We start from the raw sequence: 21571 nt of genomic DNA on the forward strand, positions 1-21571 counted from the left end.
AGAATTGGTTGAGCCAAAATGGGATCAGGAAACTTCCATGGCCAGGTTAGTCCCCGGATATGAACCCTATTTAACACCTCTGGGGTATATTAGACTGACAACTTCGCAAAAAGAACAGAAAGCCATCTTCAAAGCTCGAACTCTTAGGATTACTACGGGAAACATGGCAAGAAACCCCTTAAGATGATATTCAGGAACTAATCATTATCATGCCTAGAAGGGTCCTTCCATTGAAAAAGGGGGGTGGGGTGTCAACCAAATATTAGTTATTCACGCTGTGACCATTTATAAGCACTTTAATTGTATCCGTTGCTTGTTTAATAAATTAAACGATTTCTCTTTGTGTCTATTCAATTCTGTTTTGTCTCTGTATATATATATATATATATATATAATATATATATATATATATTGCTGTGCAAACAGGAGAGACGAAAATTCACAAACACCCTACATTTAGTCGCATACTCACTTAAAATAACTTTCTGTTACTACTTACTTTTGTTTATTTGTGTTGTTACTGGACGCAGGCAGGCCTCTATATCCAAATCCTTGTTGATATTTTTTTCTGGTGACATTGAGAGTTGCCTTAAAATTGAAATTGACATCTTGTCCATCCCAGTGCTTGTCTAAACGACGTTCGAAGGAAGCCTTAGTAGGAGCATTTACAACATGAGTAGGCAGGCTGTTCCAGACGTCCACAATCCTATATGTAAGATAGTTCTTTCGCAACATTTCTTTGGTTCTCCACTTGTACAGCTTGTAATCGTGCCCCCTGGTTACTTGTTCCCTAGTCATCAAAAGTGGTGCCTCATATTTGCCATGTATCATCTTATATGCCTCTATCATATCTCCCCTGTAAACTAATGATGGAAGTCTATTTTTTTTTCAATCTTTCCTCGTATGTTAGGTTCTTTAGACCAGGAATCATCTTTGTTGCTCTTCTTTGGACATTTTCTATGGCTGTAATATATTTCTTCCTAAAAGGGCTCCAGACTGCTTGGGCATATTCCAAATGGGTCTTACCATAGCTGTAAACAGTGAACGAAACACTTTTAAATCCATGTGCTCAAAAGTCCTACGGTTGACACCCATAATTTGATTGGCTTTGTTTAACGTTGCATTGTATATGGCCTTCAAACTTCAATTTATTGTCCACTAATACTTGTTCTTGGTCTTCTTGTGTATATTTTGATTCCGCTTGAATTGTGCCTTCTGAACTGTTATACGTGCTATATGTGTGATCATAATTGTTATCAGCCTGATACCCACTTAAATGAATTATTTTACATTTACTTGTATGTGATTTTAGCAGCTACTTATCAGGCCATTTATAGAGGCGTTTTATGTTTTCTTGGATTGTGTTAGTCATCTGGACCTGATATAGTTCTGAACAGTTTAGCATCATCAGCAAATAGATAAACATAAGATTTTATAGCATCTGGTAAGTCACTGATGTAGATGATGAAAAGCGCTGCTTCTAAAACAATTCCCTGTGGTATCCCACTTAACACTTGCCATTCAGACTCTTCTCCATCAGCAATAACTCTGCTTTCTTCCACGAAAGAATTTCTCGAGCCATCTGTATATTTGTCCAGTTATTTAATACATTTTTATTTTGGTCGACAGTCTGTTGTTGGGGACTGTATCAAATGCTTTTATAAGTCTAGATACATCACATCCACACTGTTACCGCTTTCTAGAGTTGATGTCCAGATATCAAGCACCTGTAGATGTGGAACGCACTTCAATACGTCCGTATTGTTTATTGCTTAGCAGATTATTCTCCTTCATATGATTAAGTATATTTGATCTGATTATCTTGTCTTATATTTACAAGTGATGCATGTGAGACTTATTGGTTTGTAGTTTTCGATTCTTCTTTTATTACCCTTTTTAAAAACTGCATTTAGACTGGCTGTCTTCCAGTCCATTGGTATTCTGCCAGTCTGGAGAGTGTTGTTATAAATAATAAATAGAGCCTTAGAGGTCCTGGTGACTTGTCAGTTTTCAGGTTTGTCAGGTGTTGCAGCACTACTTCCTGCGACACCTCAACTTGGTTGAGCTGGTTAATTTCTGGAACTCGCTCCTCAAAGGTCAGATCATCAATGTCACTTTCCCTAGTAAAGACTGATGGAAAAAAAAAAAAGTTTGTGCTTTCTCTATATCGGTTGTGTACAGGTTCTTATTTCAGTTTCATCTTCAAGATCAGGAATTTTAGTTGTAGTCTTCAGTTTACTCTTGACATACTTCCAAAACTTCTTAGGATTCGTTTTCGCTTCCTGTTTAACACAATTTCCTATCTTTCTGTTTTTATCACGTAGCAATTTCTTAATTGTTTTTATGATTTCTCAATGTATAATTTCTTCTAACTCGCAAATTATTTTTTCCCAAGGAACAGACTAATAACATAATTCAAATAATACGATAAAAATTACTATGACTTAATATTTGTCTGAAGGATGTAATTTTATTTGTTTTGAACATAGTCTAAAGGGAGTTTTACACAATCAAACATGTTAGCTATATATAAAGGGGGTTTTACACAATCAAACGTGTTGGCCAACTCGCTCATCAAACCTCCAACACAACATGCTTGAAGAGTTGTTACACGTTTAGACCAAACAGACAGACAACCTCAGTCGGTGCCAAGAAGAGAAGAGGGCAACATGTCCCTTACTCAAGACGAGGTGATGGCAATTGGGATAGTGATTGCCCTCAACGAAAAGAAAAGGAAGCGTTCAAAGCGGACAAAGGACTGGTTACTGAAAAAGGACCACATTTCTCATACCAACTTAATGAAGGAGCTGAAATTACACCCAGATAGGGTTGCCAACTCTGTTAAGCTACAATAAAGGACATAAAATCTTTATTGATATTTATTTAAGTGGCTATAGATCATAATAGATGCCTATATTAAATGCAGTTCAAAATCACATTTCTCTTACCTAAATGAAAATATAAAAACAAGAATGAGAAGACATTTATTTTACCTTGATCAAAGGATTCTAATCTTTAGAACTATATTTGCCCTGGCTTTTTGCTGCCTTCAGAAAATTTGTATCATCTTTGCTGTTTTTAGCGAATTCCAAATAACTATTTTTTATGTTAAAATGTATGAGAAGTTCGTTCTTAATTCAACAGAGCATCAGTTCCTTTCATCTCGCCATTTAGATGACATTAAACTAAAAACTCTCTCACAATAAGATGATGTTCCAGGAATCGATTGTACAAAAGAAACTATTTTGAAAACATTGATACATTTAAAGTCCATAGATTTCAAAACAAAATACCACTTTCTGGATATTGTTGAGCTTATGAAGAGTTCAGAGCTTTTGATAGTGTTGAAGTTTCTTTGAATAATACTACTTCATCAAAAAGAAGTTCATCCATCTTTAATCTAAGCTTTCCTTCTAGCTTCAAGTGTTCTACTACTTCTACAAATTTCTGAAACTTTGGATAATGAATGGCCTACAAAGCTTATGTTGATAATATACCGACTGTTGAATTTCATCGAAATCTTTTCTGTTTTTCCAAATATCTGTTAACATGAAATATTGGCACTGCTAATACAAGTTTTCTCACATAGATTTCACTGCTCTTCTGGTATTTAGAACACATTACGGCTCGATTTTGTAAAGGGTGTCATCATTACATTGTTGTATAATACGCCATATTTGTTTTGGTTCTTCGTGAGTTCAGTTGATAGGCGGAAGTATTGCCTTTCCAAACGTCCAACGGCACCTCCTTTCTTTCTCTATTATTTTCCTTTTCTTTTTTCTTGGTGGTGGTTCTCATATTTAGTAACATACTTTACGATTTTCTGGTTTTCCCAAAATTTGTGTTTTTTTTTAATGAAAAATTGAGTTATACATAAAATGAGGTTAATTTTACACCCTGGACTGCGGTCTGCCGCTCTGTGCGTCTGGTATTGTGCAGAATGCGGAGTTGACAGTCTGCACTCTTACAAGAAGTAAACGCTTTTGCAATCATCACATCTCAAGAGTAGGATTGAACTACCAGTCACACCGATTTCAAAATAAAGGACAACTAGTGTCATTTCAAATCTCAATAAAGGACAAGGATAAATAGTGCTGAATAAAGGACTGTCCTTTGAAATAAAGGACGGTTGGCAACCCTACACCCAGATGATTGGCGCAATTATATGCGCATAGACGAATCAACATATGAACTTCTGAATTTGGTCACTTCGTTCATTACATGTAAAGACACCGTTATGAGAAAGTCCATTGTCCCTCATGAACGGCTGAGCACAACATTGCGGTTTTTTTTTTTTTTTAGCAACGGACAGATCTCTGCAAGACTCGAGATTTTCAGCTCTCATCGCAACTAGCACCTTATCTAGGATTATACCAGAAACTTGTCATGCCTTCTTAAGGAACTACGAAGACAGTTGATTTTTTTCATCACATGATCCCGCGTGCACTGAGGGTCGAGTTCTTTTAGCTTTCCATGCAATTCATATATACCTTTATTTCTTAAATTCCCATTAGAGTATTCTTTCGATTTCACCTTCCACAATGCCATATGCTTCCTATATATGTCAATGAAATCTACCATAATTTCCCTCTCCTTGTCCTCGGCACACTTATCATTCATTTTGGAAATAATCGGGAAGTCTTTAACTGAAGGAGCTGCTATAGATGTTACCTCTGCGAGATTTGAGTACGTACGACGGTTGGTGGCAGATGCGTGTTCAGACGTTCATGCATGGACATTGTCACATATATTCCCATATATGTCAGACGGGAATATTTTATTACTTGGATAACGGCGCCTCGCCATTAACGTGGGTGTCAGATTACAGGACGAGTACTGGAGGACGCGTGGGAAGAAAAACCTACTCAATGAAGTATTTGTTCTAACACTCAGCCTAGAACGAAGGAGAACGTTCTAGTTAATTGACCAATGAGGTTCAACCTCCATAGACGCAATTCCTATGGGCCAATCAGAGGGTTTTTGCAGAGAACCAGAGCGCCTTGAGCGTCAAAAGAATCAGTTTGAGAGTAGAGGGTACGATGTAAAGGTGTGTGCCTCGGGGCGGATTATTCGGTTGAAGTAAGTCCTCTGTACTCCCCCTGTATTAGTCGTAAGATAATTAACTCAGCTAGTGTTTCATCTAGTGTTTCATGTAGTGGTGTGAAATGTTTATGGTAGTGACTTAGACAGTGTTTTTCGTTGGTAAAGTATTAATTAATTAATTAATCTTCTTTCACCCCCGTTAAAAATTTTCGAGCGGGAATCTTCTGTTTTGAAACTTATTTACTCATTTGAATGTAAACTTATTTACTCACTTGAATATTCAGTGATTGTAATCCTTCATGTAATCCTATTAACTTTAATGAATAGTGTTAAACGTTATCTGTGCGTTTCATTTTTCTTGATTTTTATCAAATCAAGTGGCGGCCTTGAAATTTCTTTTAAGTTACCCAAAGACATGGGGTCTTGGGAACTCAGTCATCCATCACTCTTACTATGTGTTACGAGTCTGACAGCTTTGTAATTTCTATTTGAGTTATCCCAAAGACATGGGGTCTTGGGAACTCATTTCATATACTTAAGTCAGATATGTGAGCGAGATTCGTAACAACATGAACGAGCAAGCTCCGCCCACAAAAGTCAAGCCAGATCAGACATCCGTCCAACACGTTGGCCCAACATGTTTGCCCCTTTCACATGTTCAAACATACTCTCAAACACCGTGTTGTCAAACGTGAAGGCCAAGATGTTTGACCGTGTAAAAACCCCTTAGCTTCGCATTTCACATTTCATTTCACTTAAAAAAAAATCTTCATATTCGTTTCACAGAATTCCATTCTTCTTTTTCAGTAGATGTTAATAATTTGGGGAAATCATAATTATGCCCGCCAATACACATCAATTGGCTACACCTATAAACACACATGTACATCACTGGACACTAATGAACTAAAACTTGTACTATCATGCAGAGATGAAATACTTTCGAAGTTTCCAGTACTCAGAATGTGATTACGTAATCAACTCGACAAACTACATTGTACAATATACGGCGATAACAATTTTAAACCAATAAAATATCTGGCAACTTATGTTACCTCAAAATCATCAGAATAATGTGATATTGGATTGACTGAAGGTTTGATTAGATTTTCCAGGCAGTTTTGGCAGTTGCATTGTCCGAAACCGTGATTATTGTTTATTCTTCACCAATACATTATCCGAAAGTTTTGCAGTTTTATAGGGTGCATGGGCTAATTGCAGTTATACACAATGAAAATTAATTGAAGTCACCAGTCAAATAAAAATATACTTACTATCACATAAATTCTCGTATGTTATACTACAAATCTGCTTTAAAAGTATGTCCGAGTTGTATACATGAATCTTATGCAGCTAGGCAATAAAGTATTTTTTGTTATTTTGATAACAAAAGTATCACAGTAATTCATCATATTTTTAGAAAATAAACCACACTTTAGAAATTAGTAGATACATAAAGATAAGAGAAATGCAATTCACTTGACGAAGAAAAGAGAACCAATGGTAAAGTTCTGCATTCCCAAACATGTTTCAGCGCAAAAATTTCGCTCTAACAAAGTGTTTCTTATTATGGTTCTCAGAGTGTGGTTCAATTTTGTAGTAAACACTTGCAATAACCATAAAAATAATAAATGTTGCAAAGTCAGTGTATAAATAAAATGCTAAGGGAAATATGAATCTCGCAAAATTAAGTGTATTTGAATTGTCAATTGTTCCACCGACAAGTAACATGGCGTCCAGTATCAGCAAGACTCTGCACTATTGAGGCGCGTATGCTCATTTCTTAGAAATTATTTTGTGTAAAAAGTAGATGAATTGTGTAGGGCAATTAGTTAGAGAGCAGTGTTGATGAGCAGCCCCGAGGAAAGCCCTCAGGCAAGTGGGGGCGAAATAACTCCAAGGTAATCTCAGTTCATTAGTGCAACACAATGATGTTTTCATTGTTTAATAGGCAGTAAGCGCCTGTGATTTATTTTTGTTTATCGTGTTCAGAGAAGATATGTTTTGTTTGGTTGATTCGTGCTCAAATGTGAAGCTTTGAAGGTTTGGATCAGGTTAAAGGGTAGACGTACCTCTGCTTGTGATTGAAGTGACAACGTCCGGCTGGAAATAATATTTTAATGTTTGTGCACGCTTATTGGATATTTTAACAACATTCGTTGAGATCAAATGAGTTTTAAATTTTGCATACTCCCATCGGTAGGGCTTGGGTGCAGGTAATGTGGTATCAAGAAATGAACGCCATGGAGTGGGCAGTGCTCTTCAATATTTACAAGTCATGCAGTTTATTTGTTCGGATGTTGAATGGGTTTTCCCACCAATAATCTTTAAATAGATTTACTATTGGGTAGAACGTAAAATACGAGAAACGAAGGCTAGTTGAGAACGGGGCATCAGGAAAATAGTGGTAAAGAATTGTGATTGAGCTTTGACATGGCTGGGACAAGGAAACTGCAAGTATTGCCATGGTATTGTAATTGACATGTGTTTTGATTAGTTGTGTATTGATAACTTAAGATTGAGATATTTTAATTGAAAGGTGATTTGAACATGTGCTGAGATACTGGAGGATGTTCGTTACTTGTTGGTGGGAGGTGTTTTTCAACAAGAAATTACAATTATTTGGTAATGTTTACATTTATGTTGTTTTTGGGATTAATAATTTGTATTTTATGGTGCAGATAGTTTTGAAGGGTATGGATACATTGAGTAGTTGGAACTTGGACTATCGTTCTTATTCAAACAGAGCATAACACAATATATTCTATATCAACTGTTGTGGTGATTACGACATGAAATCACTAGGAAATTAGGTGAGTACGAAACTATATAGGTAGCAATATTAGTAAAATTTTTGGTTATTTGTTCCCTTATGATATTACTTGTATTTTTCCACTGGTAAAATTACATGCTAACAGTGGTATTGATTTCTTGTATACAGTAATTTACTGTTTGATGGACATCCCTGATAATGTTCACTTTATTTATTTATTTATATTTTTCTAAGGACGGATTTATATAATTATTACAAATTTATTTAGTAATTGGACTGGCAGAGGTTGAATGACTTGAAAATGCTTTAATTTCTATAGTTTTTATATTGGAAGAAAAGATTGAGGAATATGACAATTGTATAAATGGGTTTTTGAATGTAATTATAAACAATTTTAAAAAAGGCTTATGAGAGATGATGTAGGATGGGACAGTTATTCCTGTAGGAAGGCAGTTGCCATGAATGTGGTAACTGTGGCAGTCATTTTGCAGTTTCTTGATTATCTGTGGGACCAATAACATGTACACACATGTGGAAATCCTGCAAGATGGACAGCAATGCTACTCCTTTTCAAAACTTGTCATTTCCTTGTGCAGCCCTGATGAGGCTGACGCGTTGATCTTTGAACCGAGTCCAATATCTCTTATTTCTTTCATTTTGAGCAATATTTCTTATAATTTTTCACACATGGGAAGCTGATAACCAATGATTATCCTCTTTGTACCACTTTGAGCTGGTGACATAATAACAGTCCCACACAAATATAACAAAGACAGCAGTAAGGTTCCTTCCAAGAGAGATCTGTGGGAGGTTTCAAGGACCATTGCCAGTCACTGTTAGGCTGTGGGTTTTCCACTAGGTGAAACTTGAGGCGAATGATTAATAATGTATTATCATAATTTTCTCGCAACAAGAGCTATTCAATAGTATACAACACTAATGGTACACTTGACTGGAAACAGTTTTCAGGCCCTGTCATAGATCTCCATATTCCATTGGAAGAAACTTTACATAATTGTGGGATAGTTATGTTTCACGGTGAAAGTAGTAAGAGGAAGGAAGCAGTCCCCTGTTGTAACTTGTGAGCTTTCCTTGTGTTTAAAAGTGGAGGAATTACAGTTGAAATTGTTAGAGATCCTGGGTCCAGTCAAGATGAGTGCTGGCCCCTTAGTGCAGCACATTCAAATGGAGGTGAGGGGGTTGAGATTTTGAAAATGGGTAGAGGGAGAAGATTTTTGTCTGCTAATCTGGCAGCACTACCATATGCAGGAATCCATTGTTGGCCCTAGGCAGGATGTTGTGCTGAATGGCCTACCGGCTCCGGCGCTTGGCCTTCGAGCCAAAAATTCCATAAATCAACCTAGGCAGGAGGCATTTATTATTACAGATATTAAGGCACGACATTAATTATCCGGTTGTAGATATACGGGGATGTAGGAGTGCTCCTAACCCATTCCCTCATGTAAGGGGTATTGGCTGTGTAGGTTTTATGCTGTCACTACTGTAGGGGAAGCATATTGGTCTCACTTTTGCCCAATTATGGGTTCAAATCCTGCACTTGTTCGATCTCCAGTAGTGACTTACCTGCCCCAATAATCCAAGCTCACAGGGCTTTGGCTGCAGCTATGCACCCTCCTGGTATAGGCTCCTCACCACTACCATTTATCTGGAGCTCAAGGTTTATGTGTGTGTTCAGGAGTATGCAGTGATAGTCTCAAATTGATTTCAAATGCTTGGTACCTTTAAGGATCTTGTGGGATACATTCAAATGTGAAATCTGCAAAGGAGTGCATTAGAGTGTGTCCAAGGTTGTGGAGTAGTGTTGCATTGCATGAAATACAGATGAGTCATGCTGCCAGATTGGCAGGGGACCCAGACCGATATAAAACTAAATGGACTAGAGCTCTTGATGAGAGATAAGGAGAAGTATGTTGAAGGAATAATTGAGGATGCTGGGGATCATTTTGAAGTGAATGACATCAGATCTTGGTAAGCCTCAAAGAAATTGATCCAAATCTGGGACTTGGTGAGCTGATGGGCAACTAGCATCAATTATGGATGGAGCTCACTGGGGCACATACTTTGAGCAATTGTGCATGGCTGACTATAAGTGTCCAACTATCCCAGGTTGGTTTTACAGGTTAGGGTTGCTTATCAGTCAGTAGATGATAGATGAAAGTCACCCTGTCTAAGTAAAGTTAAATAGAGCCCAGAGTTGCTGGAATCCCAAAGTTAGACCATTATCTTTGGGTTGGGTGTGCATAGCAGTTTCCAGTTTGACTTTTTTTGTTTTTGTTTTTTTAACCTTTTCCTCTAATTGGGAAAAGGGGCTAGTCACCATCGGGAAATGAAAATGGGACTGACAGGACAGCAACAACTACCTCAATATATTTTGTTGGGCATAACCTATCGTAACTCAATATAATATAGACCAATATGTTGCCCAGGATTTCTTACCAGTATGGTATAGTTGAAAGAGTGGGGAAGATACGGTTCGATATAATTCATTTAGATTTTATTTTATATTTATTATTTTTATCTTTTTCTAAGTTTGGTACAGTATAAAAATTGTGTAAAATCTATACTTTTGTTTATTTTATATTTATTACTTTACCTTTTTCTAAGTTTGGTAGTATGAAAGTTTAGTAAAATCTGTGCCTTTTCGTATAATTTTTTTTTTTAAACCAGACCACTCCCTGTAGTCTTTACTGAAATGGTAACAGGCTAATATGGATCCCAGGGTGTGTTTATCTTGCCTGACCTCACATTACCTGACCTGACCCCTCCCTCCTCTGACTTGGTCCACATCATAACAACCCTTACATTCCTTCTCTATTTGACAGTGCAGGAGGCATACTTTGCCCAACGTTAAAACTTGTTGTATTAGGCCTCATATTACATGTAAGCAGTAGTAGTTTAATTCTTTGTTTTATAAATTGATTGATTGATTTTTTTTTAAGTTTTACAGTTTAATTTGTACAGTTAATTCATTGGTGTGTGTGTGTGTGTGTATATATATATATATATATATATATATATATATATATATATATATATATATATATATATATATATATATATATATATATATATATATATATATATACTTGATATTTGTGAAGTCCAAGAGTGTTAAATGCTTACAAGTGGTAACATGTTATCATTAGATTGTGAATTATTTTTTCATGGTGAATCATATTTATGTACATTTAATTCATTGATATATATATGCTTGATAGTGGTGAAGTCCAAAAGTATTAAATGCTCACATGTTATCATTAGATTATGTGAATTATTTTTTCGTGGTGAATCGTAATTATGTATATACATATTGAATGTAGTTTATCTGTGCCTGTTATGTCCACATGCCCATGCCATTGTGTGTATTGGCATTTATCATTGTGGTCAGTTGAAGTCTGTTGCAGGTGACCAGGGGGATGACAAAAGCTCACATTATTAACAAAAGAGAATCTCTCGTCTTTCATAACATGCATACACACACACACACACACACTCACATTGTCTGGAAAGGAAAATGGGACATGAAAAGAATCTTAAAAAGGATAGTTGTAGAAGAGAACTGAAAAAGAATAGGTTCCCACATAGAGTGGTGGATATCTGGAATAAAGTGAATGGGGAAACAGTGAGTATTAAAACTATACAAGAATTTAAGATCAGACTGGATGCTGAAAGATACAAAAGTGGGTCACTATGAGCATAGCTCTCTTCCCGTAAAATACAACTAGGTAAATAGACTCGCACCCACTCGCATACACAGCTTTCTATATATGTGGAATAGTTTAGAAGATGATATATCCCAAGCTCAAACAATACCCAAGTTGATATCTAAATATGATAAGTTTAAATCAGAGACATAGATCAAGTTGGAACCGTACGCGAATTTTATTCTAGGTATGAAAATTAGTTATATTGCAAGAAAGGGATGGCTGGGTAGACTGTGCCTTCCTGGACCTACAAAAGGCATTTGATAAGGTACCACACAGAAAATTGCTATATAATCTGGAAACAATAGGAGGCATACCAGTACATGGAAAACTATTGAATTGGATGGAGGACTTCCTACATGGAAGAAAAATGAGAGTAGTTCTCAGAGACAGATATTCAAAGTGGGAATAAATGAGTAGTGGTGTCCCACAGGGGTCAGTACCAGCTTTGGTAATGTTTGCTATACAGCCAGTCCTCGTTTAACAATGGAGTATCTTTCAGAAGACCCCGTCGTTAAGCGATTTCGTCGCTAAATGAGGACCCATTGAGAGACATACATGTATGAGCATATAAACAAAGATTAGGAAGTAGGCAAAGTGACAAAGTGCTACATGCTAGGTTATTTTATTCAGGGAAACATTTTGTATGTTTGTTTACTTACTGTCCATCTTACTGTGATTGTAGGTGCAGGGATACTCGAGGGGACCACATCAATCATTTATTAGGTTTAACGTCTAATATACATGGGCACGTCATGTGCCTACAAGTGCAATGAAAGAACTAACTGGGCGTCGCTTCTATGCAGTAAGGTTATACAGCTAAGGCTGCTTTCACACGAGCGTTTCCGTACGCGTGTTTGGGTGCGCCGCGTTTTAACTGTCAATGGAGTTCAGTGGGACCTTTCACACGACATGGTTTGCGGACGTGCAACACAGCATAAACGCAGTGCCAGCAAGAACGCATCCGTTTTTCCTGACACGCGCGTCCTTGCTGGCTACTAGTGGCAATGAGAGCTTTCACCCGAACATTCTAGAATGCGCGCACACAGGTCCCGCTGCCATATCAGTCATCGCTTCCAGCTGGGTGATGTACGTTACACATCCTGTTCTGGTGTGTAGTTCATTCGAGTATGATATAACAGTCATGATTTATAGGAAATATGCATAGATATTTGAGCACAGTTGATATACATGCATGCATGCATCACGTAGCCTACTAATATTAATTAATGAAGAACATTTTCAGACGAGTAGCAGGATGGCATACCACAACACTGAGGAGTTGATTTCCGAAGTAGAAAAGAGGCCTGCACTATGGGATCCTTCAAAAGAAGGTTCGGGCGGGATTGCTCACCGCAGGCCAACAGCAGGGACCTGCTGGTCAGTGAAACGTGAACGCGTGTACAAATAGCTGATGCGTTTCTGTGTGTCCGTTCGTCGCGTGCACAGAAACGCTTGTGTGAAAGCAGAAGATAGCCTCCTCCTTCGATTATCTTGTCCAACTCTTCAATAAATAATTTGCCTGCCTCTTCGTCTGCACTCGCAGCTTCACCATAAACTCCACGATTATGCAAACTGAATCGAGTTAGAAATCGTTGAAACCATCCTTTGCTTGCTGTGAAAGTTTCAGTGCATCCTTCACACTCACGTGTCTTAAGGGTGTTGAAGATGCTCAGCGCCTTACTTTGAATCAAACCAAGACTCACAGGGATATTTTTCTCGATATTGTCATCAATCCACACCGAAAGCATTTTCTCCATCTCATGCACCAATCCTTTTCGCTTCCAAGTTAACAATGCGCTGTATCCTGTCGATAATTTTGCCATTTCTTTGATACTACTTTTGTTCTTAGAATTGTAGAGATAGTTGAATGTGAGAAGCCATGGCTGTCAGCAATAGCTTGGACTTTCTTACCTCCCTTGTGCTCGTTAATGACTTTCATTTTTATATCTAAGTCGATGGCTTTCCTCTGCTTCTTAACACCGGATCCAGTAGGAGAATTTGTATTCTTTCATTTTCCAGTCATCATGAAGGGATAAAGTTGTATACTGTTAACTAGAAATCACTAAAAACTTGAGCAGATTTAAGTATAGACACGCTAGCAGCTTGTTACGGTTACAACTGATGAGTGGAGATAGCATGTGTTTCTGTAGGCACGAAGATTCGAATGCAGTAAAAGAATATTTTTGACAATTTTTTTTTAGAAGAAGAAGCCGTCGTAACTCCGAGTCATCACTAAACGAGATCGTTCTTAAGCGAGGACTGGCTGTATATGTAAATAGCATGAATGAAGGTATTAAAAGTTACATGAACTGCTTTGTGGATTATGCAAAGTTATTAACCCCTTTCATACGGTGACGCCTACGTAGGCATCATGAGGAGCAAGTGGGTACGCGAGGCTGCCATATCGGTGTCTTGATTATATTTATTGTAGTTGTACCTGCGTGACCCCCATACTCTGTAAACTTGCTTCATCATATTTTCTATGGTTATCAAAATTCACGGGTGAAAGAGAACGAGCAATACGGGTTACTTTATTTTTTGTAATGTGAGTATTATGACGCAACATCGCACATTTGGCAGCTAATGCTGCCCGCGAGATTTTGGCCCGGAGTGAAGGGGTTAAAGAGAATAAACTCCGAAATAGATTGTGACTCATTACAGAGTGATTTGAACAAAGTCTCAGAGTGGAGCAAGATATGGGAGGTAGAATTCAACTTTAAGGAGTGCAGTATAATTGAACATGAGAAAATCAAGAATAGAATATCAGGACAGTATAAAATTGATGGAAAAGAAGTAAAGAAAGTAAATTCTGAAAGGGACCAAGGAGTAAGGATCACCAAAGACATGTTGCCTGATAAACGTACAAATAAAAGTCGGAGAAACATACAATTTGTTGAGATCAATGAAGATGGCCTTTAAATACCTGGATAAGGAAATGATTAAGAAAATATTACAAACACTGATAAGGCCAAAACTGGAATATCACTGATATGGTCACCTAGTACAAAAAAAGAATATAAGAAAATTGAAAGAATACAAAGAGCAATGACAAAAATGGCCCCAACACTTTCAAACTTGACATATGAACAAAAACTGGCCGAACTGGAATTGCCGACCCTGGAACAAAGAAGGGAACGAGGGGACATACTAACCATCTACAGAATTATGAAAGGAAAAGAACTCCTTGATAGAGAGGACTTATTAAAGTGAGACAGAGGAAAAACAAGAGGACATGAAATGAAACTAAAAAAAGGGTAACTACAGAAGAGACCTGAAAAAGAACAGCTGCCCATACAGAGTGATAGATATATGGAACAAATTGGATGAAAAAAATGTGTGCAAACACAATACAAGAATTTATAGGATAGGACATTAATCTAAAGAAAGAAGTCGGCCCCTAAAGATGATGATGTGGAATGTTATATGAGCTTTGCCGGTGATGTTAAATTGTTGAGGAAAGTAAAAACTGAAATGGATTGTGAATCACTACAAGAAGACCAGAAGAAGGTTCGGAAGTGGAGTCAGAAATGGGAAGTGGACTTCAACATTAAGAAGTGTAGCATAATGGAGTTTGGAAAAAGAAAAAATAGAATATCAGGACAATATAAAATTAGAACTAAGGAGGTAAAGAAGGTGGGATCTGAAAAAGGTCTGGAAATAATTATCTCAAAGACTTGTCCTCTGATAAACAAAATTGTCAGAGAATCCTATAACTTGCTAAGATCAATGAAAGTGGCATTTACATATTTGGACAAAGAAATGATTGAAAAAATATTAGTCACACTGATAAGGCCTAGACTAAAATATGCGGCGACATTGTGGTCACCCAGTACCAAAAAGAATATAAAGAAAATTGAAATAATCCAGAGAACAGCCACAAAAAATGGCTCCTGCACTTTCAAACTTGTCATATGAGGAGAGACTGGATAAATTGGAGCTACAGACTGTGGAGCAAAGAAAAGGAGAGGAGACCTACTGACCATCTGTAGAATTGTGAAGGGCACAGAAATACTCAATAGAGAAGACTTGCTAAATTGGGACAAGAGAAACACAACAGGACATGGAAAGAAACTCAGAAAAACAGTTATAGAAGAGATCTGAAGAACAGTGTTCCACATAGAGTGGTGGACACTTGGAACAAACTGGATGAAAAAATAGTGTGCAAAAACCATTCATAAATTTAAGAGCAAACTAGACACTGTGAGATACAAAGGCGGGACACCACGAGCATAGCTCCCCTTCATGTAAAATACAACTAGGTAAATACTCACACATTATAATAATGGATGGTGAGGGAGGGTGGATGGGTGTGGAGTGTTTTCGGGGATGGAATGGGTGGGAATGATTTTATGCCTTTTCCTTTTTGGCTACCTCCCTAGTAAGGGGGAAAAAGCCTTGGTATATGTACAGGTAAACGTCGACTTACGATGGCATTAGGTTTCGATAGAGCCATCGTAAGACGATCTCATCGTAAGTCGATCCCCACTCTGTTCCGTGGTCACTGTACCTAGCCTACCTGTATATTAACCACCAGAGATACTGAATATAGCCTATTAAACATGTACAGTAGTTTATTTAATTATTTTTATCCTTTTTACCATATTCAAACACTATAACGGAACTTAAATCTCGCGGGCAGCAGCCAATGCCAGCCGTACGACGTGACGTAATAATACTCGCATCATAAAATATAGTCACCGCTTATATCGATCGTTCTCTCTTTCACCCGCGAATTTTGAAAACTACAGAGAATGGGATTTAGGGCACATTTGAGAGAATGTAAAAACACAGGGGCGACTACAATAAATATAATCAAGACGCCGATATGGCAGAGTCGCGAATCCACTTGCTCCTCATGACGCCTACGTGTGCGGCACCGTATGGAAGGGGTTAAATTATCATATCGTCGTCGTCGTCGTCGTCATCGTAAAGTCGAACAATCGTAAGTCGCCGGCCATCGTAAGTCGACGTTTACCTGTATGTATGTATGATGATGCCTTTGAAGAAGCCTTAGCTCACGCAGAAATAATGAAAATTTCCATTTGGTCCTCATGAAAATGCACTTTTTTGGAGGAAAGTGAGGGGAGCAAAACACCAGATTTAGGATATATAAATATAGAAGTAAGTGAAGTGGTCAGTCTCCCGGGATCACTGGATGTGGCAAAAGCTTCAGGACCTGATTGGATATCAAACTGGATTCCTAAAGAATGTAGGGAACAACTAGTGGACAAAACTCAGTCTTATTACATGTTCATTGAAAGAAGGTATTGCACTGCTTGATTGGAAAAAAACAAATGTGTCAGTTCACAAGGATTGAAATAAGGTGACAGATTATAGGCTGGTATCAGACCAACACAAAAATGAAATTATGTCAAAGCATTGTGAAAGATGCATGGACCAAATATCTTGAAAAGATGAACATTCTGACATGAGTTTGGCTTCAGATCTGGAAGGTCATGTGTATTGAACCTTTTAAGCTTTTACTCAGGAGTGATTGATGCACTGCAAGAGAGAGAGGGGTGGGTGGACTGTGTGTACCTCAACTTAGAGGCATTTGATAAGATACCTCGCAGTGGACTTGTGTGGAAACTGGAGCATTTTGGAGGACTGAGAGGCAAACTACTGGAATGGATGAAGATTTTTTGGAGGAAAGATGCATGAGGACAGTAATTAAGGATAAGATGTCAAGATGGAGAGCAATAACAAGAGTTCCACAAGATTCAGTGCTTGCACCAATAATGTTTCTTGTCTATGTCAATGACATGATGGAACAAGTTATGCCATTGAGTTTGCAAATGATGCAAAAATCATGAGAAGTGAAAAATGAGGATATTAGAATATTGCATAAAGATCTAGACATTATTTTTGCATGGAGCCAAGAATGGGAAATTAAGTTTAATACCAAAAAATGCAAAGTACTGGAAATGGGCAGTAGTGGCAAAAGACTATCCCTAAACTACTCTTTGGGAAGTGAACCCATTACAAAAGTAAAATAGGAGAAAGACTTAGGAGTGTTGATTAAAGACAATCTGTCCCCTGACAGACATATCAGCGGGATTGTGGGATAGACATACAGACTGTTGCATAAGATCAAAGTGGTGTTTTATTATATGGATGAAGAGATGATGAAAAATCTCATCGAAACCCTGATCTGTCCAAGACTGGAATGTGTGTCAGTAGTATGGTCCCCATAGATAGAAGGATATAAACAAGATCAAGAGAATAAAAAGTGCAATAACCAAACTGGTCCTCAGCCTGCCAGTGAAACCATACAAGGAAAGACTAAAAGCACTGGGTCTGCCAAATTTGAAAGAGCAAAGAGAAAGAGGTGATATGGTTCTAGTATTCAGGTCACTAAAGGGAACAGACTGCATTGACAGAAGAGATCTGATTAAAGATGAGAGGGCTTTATGAGGTCATGGAAGCAAATTAAGAAAGACCATGTGTTAAAGTTAAAGTTGCTGGGTTTCAGTTCCGATATCAGTTTCAAAGACATTCCTTAGAACATCAGCTGAGGGAAGCCTCAACCCCGAACAGGGGTGCCCAGCCATGGCAGTAACCTCCCCAGTGGCTTAAGCTCACAGGCCCAGACAGAGCTCAATCTGCTGATCCTGTCACACAAGGACAAGCGCACTACCACTGTACTTGCCAGAAGGATGTGAAGAAATGCAATTTTCTATATGATTCATAAATACCTGGAATAGGTTAGGAAGTGATATAGGCCAAGCCCAAACAATACACTAGTTCAAATCTAAATGTGATAATTGGAAATAAAGGATATAGATTAAGTTGGAACCATACACTTGTTTGAGTCTAGATAGGGTAAATAATTAGAGAATAGTAGATGGGACCCAACGACTGTTGCTCCTTTTCCTGTATACTATAACTAGGTAGATGTATAAATATGTGGAATAGCTTAGGTGATATAGCCTAAGCTCAAACAATACACGAGACCAAATGTTAATACGATAATTGGAAATCGAAGATATAGATTAAGTCAGAACTGTACATGAATTTGAGTCTAGGTATGTTCAAAAGTCAGAGAATAGGTGAATGGACCCAATGAGCATTGCTCCTTGTATATTACAATTAGGTAAATACACACACAGGACCCAGTGAGTTTGGCTCTTTTCTTGTATAGTACAATAAACCCTCACTATATTAAATCAAGTTACACTGAATTTTTACTGTATCAACCCTAGTGAGACCTTACCATTCATCTGATTAACTAACTAGGAATGTATATGTGATAAAAGATTTGGAATGGATGGCAGTAACTTGGAAAATTTGAATATGTTTGTACTTTTGGCTATAACAACCAAGCCTTCCCCCCAATTAATTTGATATATCAAGGGTTTACTGTAGCTGCTACTCTGGTTGGACAGTGTGCACTAAACTTCCATTTCCTAAATCAACCCAAAGTTCTTTATAATACAACCTTCATATATATCAAACTTTCAGCTGTAATGACCAAGCATTCCCCCCAATTAGTTTTATATATCGATGGTTGACTGTACAATTAGGTAAACACACATGGAAGTTCTTGACAGAGAAGACTTGCTAAATTGGGATAGGAGAAACACTAGAGGACTTGGAAAGGACAGATATTGAAGGGACCTGAGAAAGAACGGCTTTCTCCACAGAGGGGTAATGTATGGAACACATTGGATGAAAAAATACTGTACAAAAACAATACAAGAATTTAAGAGCAAACTGGATATGTAGAGATACAAAGACAGGACACCACGAGCTTAGTTCCCCTTTCCCGTAAGATACAACTAGGTAAATACACAATAGTGAAGTTATGTGAAAGGATTTTGAAAGATTGATGGACCAAATATCTTGAAAAGATGAACATTCTGACAGACAGTCATTTTGGCTTCAGATCTGGACAGTCATGTTTGTTGAACCTTTTAGCTTTTACTTGAGTAATTGATGTGCAACAAGAGAGAGAGGAGTGAGTGGACTGTGTGTACCTCAACTTGAGAAGGCATTTGATAAAGTACCTCACAGTTGACTTGTGTGGAAATTGGAGTTTGTTGGAGGACTGAGAGGCAAACTACTAGAATGGATTAAAGACTTGTTGAAGGAAAGATGAGAACAGTAGTACAGGAGCAAAAATGAGCAAAATTCTACAGGCTTCAGTGCTTGCACCAATAATGTTTCTTGTCTATGTTAATGACATGATGGAAGGAACAACAAGCAATGCCAACATGTTTGCAAATGATGCAGAAATCATGAGTGAAAAATGAGGACACTAGAATATTGCAAAAATATCTTGGTAATATTTTTGCATGGAACCAAGAATGGGAAATTAAGTTTGATACCAAAAAATGCAAAGTACTAGAAAAGGACAGTAGTGACAAAAGGCCATCCTTAAACTGTTCCTTGGGAAGCGAACACATTACAAAAGTAAAAGAGGAGAAAGACAGGAGTGTTGATAAAAGACACAACCTGTCACCTGACACATACCAGTTGGATTGTGGGTGAGACATATGGACTACTGCAGAAGATTGAAATGGCATATCATTATATGGATGAAGAGATGATGAAAAAAACTTGTCAAAACCCTGATATGTCCAAGACTGGAATATTCATCAGTAGTATGGTCCCCACACAGAGTGAAGGATATAAACAAGATTGAGAGAATACAAGGGCAGCAACCAAACTGTTCCCAGGCTTGCAGATAAACTATGTGAGGAAAGAATAAATGTACTGGGTCTGCCAACTTTGAAAGATCAAAGAGAAATAATTGACATGATTAGTGTCCAGGTCATTAAAGGTGATAGATTGCATTGATAGAAGAGACCTCCTGATTAAAGATGGGAGGGCTTTAAGAGGTTATGGAAGTAAATTAAGAAAGACCACATGTCTAAAAGATGTGAAGAAATACAGTTATCCATATATATATATATATAAAATGTGGAATAGCTTAGAAGGTGATATAGCCCAAGCTCAAACAATACATAAATTCAAATAAAAATATGATAATTGGAAATCAAAGATACAGATTAAGTTGGAACCATACATGAATTTGAGTTTAGGTATGTTGGAAAATTAGAGAATAGGTGACTGGACCCAATGTACATTATTCCGTTCCTGTATACTACAATTAGGTACATAGGTACATGTTTCAGCCTAAAGGGATTTCTCCTTGCCTTTCTATTTTCACATCAGGAGATAAGGAGGGAGGATCACTTTATAAATGAAGCAGCTGGCCCTGCTGTGTCTTGCTGCATTGCTTATTACCTGGGCAATGGGTGGGAAACAGGAATAAATGGATGATGGATGTGACTGGGATGAGTAGGGGTATGTGCATGTCTTGTCTGCCTACCTCCCTTATAGGGGAAGAGCCATTTTGATATATAGATATATAAATGTCTCCCATTAGACATATGATTATGGTAATATATGGAGTTGTCCATATGTGCATCCATACCCAATTTGATTATCATATATGTTTGATATTAGGGACTTATCTCATATGCAACCACCACACAGAATACCTCATATTAGAATGCCCCACACTTATATATGCATACATGATATGCCTTTGCTCCACACTCCAGAAATATAAATCTTTTCTTATGTAGACTACTTAACAATTACATGGACTCATTGTAACACAAAGCTGCAGTAATGCTACAGCCATACCTTGACACACTCGACACCTGGCCCACTACAGACTCAAAATAGCCCCAACCAAATCCACAGCTATACTTCTCACTAACTGGACAGCAGAACACAAATACATACCACATCTCTTTATCAACAACACCCTCATACCACATGCACACACACATTTACACAAGATTCTTAGCATATACATCCATATCATTCAACAACACAATCTAAACATAAGAGAAAGTGGACAAGGCTTAACATGCTTAACCATTTCAGTATGGCTCAAATTCTCGCATGCAGCATCGGCTGCCATATGTAATTTGTATCATACTACTCACATTATATAATATAAAGTCACTGCTGTATTACTCAATCTCTTCCACTCTGAGTAGTAATAAACACA

The 21571-nt window shown here is 37.6% G+C and overlaps 1 protein-coding gene across 8 annotated transcripts in view; it reads left to right on the plus strand.

The window, feature by feature from the left end:
- The first annotated feature begins 6599 nt into the window (after positions 1-6599).
- The window catches only part of Ube3a (ubiquitin protein ligase E3A), a 44742-nt gene continuing 29770 nt past the window's right edge, over positions 6600-21571 (plus strand). The window contains exons 1-2 of one of the 8 annotated variants that reach the window (XM_076191929.1): positions 6669-6684; positions 7725-7856. Coding sequence is in view for 5 of the 8 variants with exons in the window: in XM_076191923.1 (XP_076048038.1) it covers positions 12425-12652; positions 12788-12921 (362 nt within the window). In the remaining 3 variants the exon portion in view is untranslated. Of the gene's footprint in view, positions 6945-7279; positions 7512-7724; positions 7857-12409; positions 12653-12787; positions 12922-21571 lie in introns of those variants that run through there. The other 7 variants (XM_076191928.1, XM_076191923.1, XM_076191924.1 and 4 more) reach the window with 7 other exon arrangements.

This window comes from Oratosquilla oratoria, chromosome 10, assembly GCF_046742065.1.
Source record: "Oratosquilla oratoria isolate Oo_2021 chromosome 10, ASM4674206v1, whole genome shotgun sequence".
Taxonomy (NCBI): domain Eukaryota; kingdom Metazoa; phylum Arthropoda; class Malacostraca; order Stomatopoda; family Squillidae; genus Oratosquilla; species Oratosquilla oratoria.